The following is a 9,931-nucleotide window of genomic DNA, read 5'->3' on the forward strand; positions in this document are numbered from 1 at the left end:
TGCTTTTCTTGAGAGCGAATATAAGACAACTTTTGTTCGTTTTTCATTGATAACTGAATCAGCTTTTGAGTGGAGACCCTGTTTTAGGCCGAGTCCTTTTGGAGAAAAAAATGCGATTTTTTTACGCTCGACGTGCAGCCTATTGAGGTAGTGCAATCGTAGTACTGGTGCTACACGTACGGTCATCAAGTTCAAGTGCATATCGCAATGTCTAAAGCCCACATCTGCAAAAGCACGAAAACGCCTGGCTGTCCCTCCACCATCGACTACACTTCGCCTCTTTAATATGGCCTCCATTCACGCCTGGTAACAGATAACCGCGCATGGCGGATCATTTTGACTACGGGAACTGATTTTTAAATAAGTGTATCACAGCGTTAATTACCCTTTTCGCCAAGTCCCAGGCCTGACCCTTTTTGTTTCCGCAGGCTCCCGGATCCTCCTTCGGCTTCTTTCCCCGTCCTCCACCTCCCCAGCCGGCCAGCCCTCCTCCAGATGCTCCGCTCACACTGCAGAGGCCAGCGGATTTAACATGCCTCTGCAAGGTCCTAAAGCGAGCCGGGTGTAGGACTTTGTACTCTATAACCCCATGGCTCATTCATACATCTTCAGTGGAACAGTTGTTTTCGTTTCATATTGTGAGAACAAGACTACATTAACCAGAGATTTCTTATCAGGCTGTCAAGTTAATGGTCACGACGTCAACTTAAACATTCCCCTTATAAACCCCCTTTTCTAAGTAGGCCTCTATGCTGTTCATATTCTGCATAGGCCAAGGATTGATATCTTTACCTCAGTCCATAGCAATAATTACACAATTATTATAGTATAAATTGTCATAGCTGAACAGACTCACAGTTTGCAATGTGAAGGTCATGCGTTCAGCTTCATATGATTGAGGGGTTGGCATGATAAGGTAGAGCTACACTATATTCTTATGTACAATCGTTGAATTATTACCCATGAGAGCTTCATGGGCAACTCAAAATTGTATTCACTCTGACATATCTAGCAAGACAAACCATTTTCTCTTAATTCTTGAGCTATATATTACATAACTTTGTTTTAGCCATGAGAGCACCACTAGAGGGACACATTTCCCTACTCTGCTGAAAACCATCACACTCGTGCATGGTGGTAAACTCGAGAACAGTAGGCCGTTGGGATTCACTGATCCGGAAGGTTCCGCAGAACCAACAGAGGAGCACAATGTTCATGGAGAGTCCCTCTTGTTGTGGGTCAACTGGGGACGGCTGGCACATGGACACACACACACACACACACACAAACACACACTCCATAGTATAACTTGACAAACGCAACTACTACAAGAGAGCATCTGACACATTTACTGCCTCAGCCATAACTTTGTATTGGTAACGGTGGTGTTTATGATTTCCGACACTACGGTCATGATAAAGAGGTGCAACACACACACACACACACACACACACACCGGTACGTAAACACACACACACACACACACACACACAAATCTATGTATATGTCCTGACATACATAAACACACATATACTGACCCAATCGAAGTCCCTGGTTGTGATTGCCTCCAAAAGACTGCTACACACAGGATTTGCTCTTGCTTTTCAGAGCATATTGGTTAGGTTTCATAATTAATGTTAAGAAATCCATCTACAGTATAAGGACAAATCAACAGATCCATGACATTTCTGAGCATCTTTTAATATATTTCACGTTTTATGAATTTACAAAAGACATACATAAGGTGACAAACCATGACTGTAAAAATGACATACAGAACCATAATCAACAACATTTCATCTTAGCAGCAAAATCTTAAGCAAAATGATCAAGTTTTGGCCAGTGTTGACTACCTGCACACGTTGGCATGGATTGCAACTGGACAGACAGCATGGACAAATCTTCATTCAAGAGTTTGTACACTTCCCTGTGTAAAGAGACAGGTGCTGGTGTACCTTACATATTTCTTGGATCTGCTGTGATTGTTTGGTCCAGGGTAGCAGTCAATCATACACATGTAAGTGCAGGTGGTCTACTGACTCATCTAAAGCAAATCAATGGCACAATCGATAAAAAAATATGCTGCAATGCACATACAGTATACTTATGCACACACATCAATCAACCACACAGACACACAGACATACATACATACACACACACACACACACACATACACACAAAACAAACAAAATATAGACTTGACACAAGCAAAAGTTTGCAAATCTTTTGGCACAAATGTAAAAGGCAGAACAGTTAACCAATGATGTCCAGACTCACAAATGAACACAGATTAACAGATGCTTGCATTCCTAGAGACCAAAGTACAAAAAATTCCTAACTAAAGGTCGCGCAGTTGATGCACAGCAATGCTTTACACAGCTCTCTGTCCTCTACGGCTAGCACACAATTACATTGGAGTATTGCATTCGTACCTTTAGCAAAGGCCTAGAGTTAAGCCTCCTTGTGTCTTTATAGTTTTTTTTTTCTTGTGATACACTTAGCTTTGAGTTCTATGAACGTACAGTGATGTGGTTCTCTTTATAATGCGTTTTGACACACATCTGTTACAAATCCAGCTCTAGCAAGTTCAGCTGCCCTAACCCTCCTCCTGAAACAACAGAAAACTACCTTGTAGCTCTTTGCTTTGAAACATACAACTATTTGGAATAAACATCGGAATGAAATAAGAGATTGCAGAGATGAATATTTCACACGCTATGGAAAAAAAAGGCCTTGACATTTTTATTTTCAACATGCTTCTGTTCAGGCCTGTACATTAAGCTCCAATAATCAAACATTGCAAAATACCTCAGCAAAGAAATTCAAACCATGAATCATAATTAGCTGCCAAATGATTTGAAGAAACAACATTCACAACGACCTCTGCTTTTACAAATGTATATGGAAACTCAATGTGCGACCAGTATCCAAAACAATGCTTTTTCTCAATCACTTCAACACCCTGATGCTGTACTGTCAATTGATAGTGTCACCCACTGTGGGGTTTTGTCTCTGCCCACCTGCCTTGAGATCTGTGTATGTCTAGCTGTATCATCAGCCTACTACTGTACTGCCAAGTTGTGGAGGTTGGTATAGGTAATGCAATTGCCCAAAGTGCAATGCTTAGGGGGGGTGGGGTGGGGTGGGGCACATGGATATTCAGCTGAATGCATTTAATAGCGGGAACCACCGCCTTTCTCACGGGAAGGGGTCACACTATTGTGCATGCACCTATGGTCCTCGCGTGGGTAAGAATAGCCACTGATGCAACGCCCTCCCCACTGTTGTTCTAACCAATACCGATCACATCAGGTCTCGTCCCTCACTTCAGAGCACTTCAGCGCCGACCAATCAGCATCTCGCCCAATGTTTTTATGACCCGCGCTGACCTCTGACCCCGCCGCGGGTGCATCTGGAGTCCATTAAGCCCATTAGTTCACAAGCGCGTCTACAGCCCCCCATAATGCTCCAGAGAGTCCCTGAGCACCAGTTAATTAAACACAGACAATTATATGACTTTCCATTTAATAAAGGAAAGCCCTTGAAATGAAAGAAAAAAAGAGCGAGAGAAACAATTTATTTAAACCAGTAACACCTGGGAGCGGCCTCAAGGTATGCCTCCTCTTCTCCCTCTTTCACAAGGCGGAAGAGAAAACGATAAGTATGACACGACATCACACACACACAACACACACACACACACACAAGCAAACAAACGAACACACACACTAACACACACACACACACACACACACACACACACACACACACACACACACACACACACACACACACACACACACACACACACACACACACACACACACACACACACACACACACAAAGCAGGCCAGTTTGGCATCACTTGAAAACCACCCTCTCAAACGCAGTGAATTTAGCAGCAGTGTACAGATAAATAAATAAATACATAAATATATAACCAAACAGATCAAAGTAATAAATAAATGAACAAATAAATAACGTAACCAAATAAACAACATCAAAAACAAGAGTCTGACTTTCTCCCTCTTGGCAATCCCAACCCCCCCCCTGCAACTAACCCTGAGCTTTCACCCCCCCAACATGCACCGACCCCACAAGTCCCAGATCTCAGGCTGTCATTACACACTCCCACTGGGACCATCTGATAGAGGAATTGTCCTTTAAGTGCCTGTAGTGGCCGTTTGCATTGGAGGGTTAGTGACAGATATTTTGTACAAGAGCATGGGTTTATTGGATGAGGATGTGTGGATGTGCTTTTGTACTTGTAAGTGTATTCGTGTGTGTGTGTGCGTGCGTGCGTGTGTTCATGTGTGCGAGAGAGAGAGGTTTTCCCCATTTACTGACTAGAAGGTGTGGGGAAGTAAGAAGAACATGGATGGAACTGTCCAAACAGATAACAAACCACACTAACATGATTATACAATCATGAACTGCCTGCTATGAAAGAATATCTATATTTTGTAAAGACCGCTTTGACCCGTGGTATCCGAGGTTTCACTTCACTGGGAGACCAGTTAACTCGGCTGATGCCTGATATTGACTAAAATAATGTGCATGCCCTATACACACTGTTCTAAATCGGGAGAGATCTTCAAGCTTTGGGTACTTTATCCTTGTTACTTTATCATGCCAATCAGGTCATCAGATAGACATAAGTATATCAACATGATATCAGACTTCCTGTTATTTCGTTTGATTTAATAAAACGCATCTGCATCTTTCGACGGGAAACTGTGTGTGATTGTGTGTGTGTGTACAGTATGTGTGTGTGTGTGTGTGTGTGTGTGTGTGTACACATACCTATGTGTGCTTAACTGTGTGCACCAGAATACAGCGTTATTATATTTTTGACATCTGTAGTCTATGAGAGATGAGAACCAGAGAAAGCCGTTCCTGTGTGAGTGAACCTTCGACCTCCAGCAGGAAGGTGCAGACGTGTGTTCGTGAGAGACCACTTCCTGCCCGCGCACGAGGGTGCCCGTCCTAGACTCACACAGCGAAAAAGCCCCGATAGCCTGAACAGCATGCGTTATTCTGTGTGCTCGTGCCAGGGCAAAGGATTGTTGATGTTGCTAGCTCTTTGTTTTAGGTTTTTTTTTTTCTTCTTCTCTTTTTTTCTGCAAATGCATCCGGATGTTGAGAATGGCGGAAGGTGGTCCTGTTCCCATGATGCATTTCACTGTGGTGGAAGAAGGGGGGCACATGAGGTGTGTCAGAGTGCTTTACACTTTTAAAACAAAACAATGTAAGAATTGACATTTCTAACTGTCGTCATACATGTTCAAAGGCGATACTGAGTGCGTTGAAAAATGGGTGACGGCACAAAATAGGCCATTTTCTTACACAGTTCATAGTTCTGGGTGCACATTACCAATGTCACAGACGCCATTATCTGTTTTATGAGTCAGTGTATTATCAAAATGACCTTAAAGCCACTATTTTGAGGTAAAAGAATGACAGTACAGTACTGAAGGATTTCTTATGATTTGAACATAGGCACCCAGGCACCAGGCATAGGAAACACTCATAACACACATCCGTGTACTGTACACATGGAGGTGGTTAGGGCGACTAGGATACTAAGAGAAGAGGCATGAAAGGGTGCAGTAGTCAGAAGTAGTGTACTTACTTGATAGAAGCTCCTTTTATTCTGTGACAGCTAGAAGATTGTGGGACTGTGTTAGATTTTCACTCAGAAGCTCTGGGAGGCATACATCTCATTAAAGATTAATTCTCATCTTTAATAAATCATTAACGAATGGCGATTGATGTCTCTGAAGTGTGTTTAAAAGAATTAAGCTTACAGCCAGACATATTCAGAATCACCATGAAAGCAATAAAGAGGCTCTTGAATCTTGAATATTAATATAACGGCCCTTACGCAAGACACACTGTTACCATTGCATAAGCGGTAATAGCTATTGGATATTCTCTCGCATGTGGACCGCAGCAATCAAGCGATTCATCAGTGTGGAAAATGGCTCTAACGCGGGGCTTAATTTACCTGCGAGGGGGAGAGAGAGAGAGGAGGGGACTCACCTTTGTCTCTTCCATTCCTCAGATTCTCCTCCTCTTCCTCTAGTCTGTCGTCCACTGTAAGCGTCCGGAGACACAGAGGGGCATTAGTCCGTGACCGTTAATGGGCAGGTGTGAGGAGATGGTATAAAGGGGTGTGGGGTGTGGGGGGGAGGTGTACCTGAGTGGAGCTCTTTCACCAGAGAGGACATTGTGTTTGTGATGGAGTCAGCAGCAACCAGAAGGTCATTACGAAGATTCCTAGGTACACCTGAAATACAGAGCCCAAAACACTGCTACATACTGTATTTTCATAAATCAAGAGATCTCTTTTCACACGCATGGTTGTACATGTACTATACATGCCCTTGAGCACGGCACATAACCCTGAATGTCTCTGGGGACTATGGATATGGTAATATAATTGACATATATAGTCGCTTTGGATGACAGCATCTGCTAAATGAATAACATGTGCATGTAATGTAAATGTAAATCCCAACTGTGTGAAAAAAAGAAAAAAAATACTTATATTTGTATGTATTTGTTTATGTATACACACACATATATAATTATGTGTAATTGGTATAAACCATCACTAAACTACAATGAAGTTGTGAAAAATACTCATCTAAAATCATTGAAAAGGAATTATCCAAGTAAAGGCATCACAGTGATCCAATATAGTAATTTCAAGTCACTATGAATGCCAGTGCTATTTCAGTAACACTCAATAGTAAAAATCATGGAATGTGGAGTGTCATAGATCGCATCGTAGTTATGAAGAGATAGATGAATCAGCATTCAGCAACGGTGGCAACAGTAATCATTGTTTAGACAGAAAGGTAAGTACCACTTAGATAAAGGCAATCTTTATAAGTGTGCAATCTTTACAAGTGAGCTATTCACTGCGGTGGTTCAGGGGCAGAGTTAAGTGAAGTATGCTGTCAGAGGTTGTGTGTGTGTGCTTGTGTAAGCATACACAAAGGCCAGGGCTGGAGGTGGCTGGAGGTGTATGCGTGTCTATGTGTGTGTGTGTGTGTGTGTGTGTGTGTGTGTGTGTACTGTATGTACACATACAGTAGCAGGCCAGAGCTGGAGGTGGCTGGAGGTGTGTGTGTGTGTGTGTGGTATCTCACCCTGAGAGAAGGCATCCAGCACGTCGCCGCCCACCCCTGCCAGGCAGTCCTGGGGGGTGTGTGTGGGCGTGGAGCCGGCCGACGTGGAGCGGATGGGCATGGGCATGGAGCAGCTGGCACTGTGGCTGGGCGAGGAGTGGGGCGAGCCCGACTGAGCCTGAGGAGGACGAAAGAGGGGGATGAAGGGGGCAGTGGAGGGAGGAGGAGAGAGAGAGAGGGACCAGTGTCAACTACAGAGAGCTGCTCACAAACACACACAGACCTCGTGACTCTCGCAGGGAGAGGAGGGGAGAGGACAGGAGTCAAGCAGCAACACAATTCATGATTCATGCGGGGAAGAGCTCCAGAGTCACAACAACACAGCAGGGCCACGCCACTGAACGCCATAAGCCCCACCGTCTCCAAACAAACAGGATCCACACACACACACGCACGCACGCACGCACGCACACAGACACACACGCACACACACACGCACACACACACGCACAAACACACGCACACACACACACACAGCTCTGGTGACTGTATCATAACAAGTGCTCAGCAAAACTCAAACAAGAAAACAAGGTTCAAAAGCTCAAACAGGCTGTGCAGGACTCAACATAGCAAACAGTGCGAGTACAGTGCGGCAGCAGTGACTACCAGTCTAAGAATAGAACAAACAAGATGACTCAAAAGAACCCAGCAGTGATAGAAGTCATAACTCAAAAGCTGCCTCGTCAGAGCACAAATCTAATTCATTTGCGGCGCAAGACAGACAGACTTGCCTACAAAGGAACCTTGAAGTTAAGCACAGGACTCTGTGGTACAGTATATGCCGCTGGTATTTGCTGCACGCTGCATCTAGCAAAAACAAGTTCTTAGACAGCGCAGCGTCCACCTAGAGTCCAGGCCTCTGTGGTCAGTGAGCGGACGCTAATGTGGAATCCTGTATGGGCCCTTTAAAGAATGGTGTTTTTGTGCCTTTTTGTCTATTGGATTTTCTTTCCCCTCGAGTGGCGCTGGCCTGAGTGGACTTGAAAGCCCAGCGCGCGGAGACACATGTGACCGGCTCCCCGCCGTAGAGAGAGAGAGACGCGCACGCACACTCGCACACACACAGGAACACACACACACACAAATACACGCACACATGCACACATACACACACACACACGCGCGCACGCACGCACGCACGAACACACACGAACACACACACACACACACACACACACACACACACACACACACACACACACACACACACACACACACACACACACACACACAAACACACACGCACTGACGCTTGCACGAACACACACACACACACACACACACACACACACACACACACACACAGACAGAAGGGTCTGTGTTCCTGCCGCCGGGCCCCGTGCCCAGTTGCCCTGGCGCGGCGCCAGGCAGCAGATGGCAGGCCAGACGGCGGTGGCATGGAGCAGCGAGGTGGGCAGCTCGGGCAGATGAAAGGAGCAGGTCTCCCGAGCCTGGCACGGGACAAGGGGGCAAGGGGAGAGGAGATGGAGGAGGACATGGAGGAGTAGAAGGGTGCGGGTGGGTGGGCGGGCGGACTGGCGTTGGCTGGGCAAAGACGGAGAGGGCCGTGCCACAGAAGGTCACAGGGACCTCCAGAGAGCAATCACTCATGCAGAGATGGGAGCAGGCACGCAGGCGGGAGGGGGGCTGTCGTCGGACAGAGGGGGGGGCGGGGGGGGGGGAGCAGTGGCTAGACGTGTCGGCCACCTCTCGTCCATTCATTACCGGGGCAGAGTCGGAACTCGTGACCTGATAAACTAAGTAAGCACTAATTCAGTTCTCTATACGGCGAAGAGGAAGGAATGATAAGCGCATGATAGCTTATCGCCGCGCGGCGCGGCACGTCTATAGGGGTGAGCGAGGTTGCCTATGCGTACTGTACGTACTCCACCCCCCGACCTCCTATACGGCTCACGCGCCACATGGCCATTTATGGGATGTGGAGCGATATAGAACGCACGGCGGTTATCAGGCCCTGAGTGGGGAGAGGCAATCGGCTCACGAGCACAGCAAAAAGCGCATGCATGGGGGGGAAGGAAATCACGTGAGGCTGACCGGCGCCGGACAACGAGAGCCGAGTGGACGAGAGTGGACGAGTGTGTGTGATGTCGTGCGGTGGTCCGACACATTGGGCTCATTTCGCGCTGGGGAGGCACAACACGGTGCTGTGAGTTCTACGCTCCCCTCTCCAGCGAGAGTGGGAGTCGGTGAAGTGTGTTGATTTAACTCTTTCAGCACCCCGACCACTTCAGCCCTCGTTACTGGCACCTCACAACTGGAGTTAGTCAAAAGCACCCCCCCGCCCCCCCTTCAGAACATCACCAACCCACAACGCTGCCTGTTGCCAAACCACAGATACCTACAAACTGTGTACACACACACACACACACACACACACACACACACACACTACCTGCTCAGTCTTTTTAACGCTAAATGCTGTGTACAGCAACACCCCCCCGCGATTCAGCAGCGCTTTCCCTGGAAGGCCAGAGGGTTGCTTGGGTAATGTAGTTTGGTCACGCAGCTCTGCCTTCAGACGCCCGGCAGTATTTTTCACATGGACACACAACACCGCTATTCCGCCCGACACGCCAACAATTCGCGATGATTTCTGGCCTCTTCCAGCGAGTGCACCCGCGGGAGACAGATGGGCGGTGATATGGTTGTACGAGAAAAAAAAAAAAACGCCGGGTCGGGGTGTAGATGTCAGAATTATTACGGCAGAATG

General features: G+C 46.6%; 2 protein-coding genes across 2 annotated transcripts in view; both read right to left on the bottom strand.

Moving 5' to 3' along the window:
- Window positions 1-453, bottom strand: part of LOC134067462 (DNA (cytosine-5)-methyltransferase 3A-like) — a 42,456-nt gene extending 42,003 nt beyond the window's left edge. Inside the window, exon 1 of the mRNA XM_062522743.1 lies at window positions 386-453. The gene's annotated coding sequence lies outside the window, so the exon portion shown is untranslated. The remainder of the gene's footprint in view (window positions 1-385) is intronic.
- A 4,345-nt stretch (window positions 454-4,798) lies between these two features.
- The window catches only part of dtnbb (dystrobrevin, beta b), a 31,461-nt gene continuing 26,328 nt past the window's right edge, over window positions 4,799-9,931 (bottom strand). Inside the window, exons 16-20 of the mRNA XM_062522102.1 lie at window positions 7,162-7,318; window positions 6,204-6,293; window positions 6,047-6,100; window positions 5,637-5,666; window positions 4,799-5,186 (exon numbers count right to left, since the gene is read on the bottom strand). Coding sequence (XP_062378086.1) covers window positions 5,653-5,666; window positions 6,047-6,100; window positions 6,204-6,293; window positions 7,162-7,318 — 315 coding nt within the window. The 3' untranslated portion in view covers window positions 4,799-5,186; window positions 5,637-5,652. The remainder of the gene's footprint in view (window positions 5,187-5,636; window positions 5,667-6,046; window positions 6,101-6,203; window positions 6,294-7,161; window positions 7,319-9,931) is intronic.

Source organism: Sardina pilchardus, chromosome 20, assembly GCF_963854185.1.
Source record: "Sardina pilchardus chromosome 20, fSarPil1.1, whole genome shotgun sequence".
In the NCBI taxonomy this organism is placed as follows: Eukaryota; Metazoa; Chordata; class Actinopteri; order Clupeiformes; family Clupeidae; genus Sardina; species Sardina pilchardus.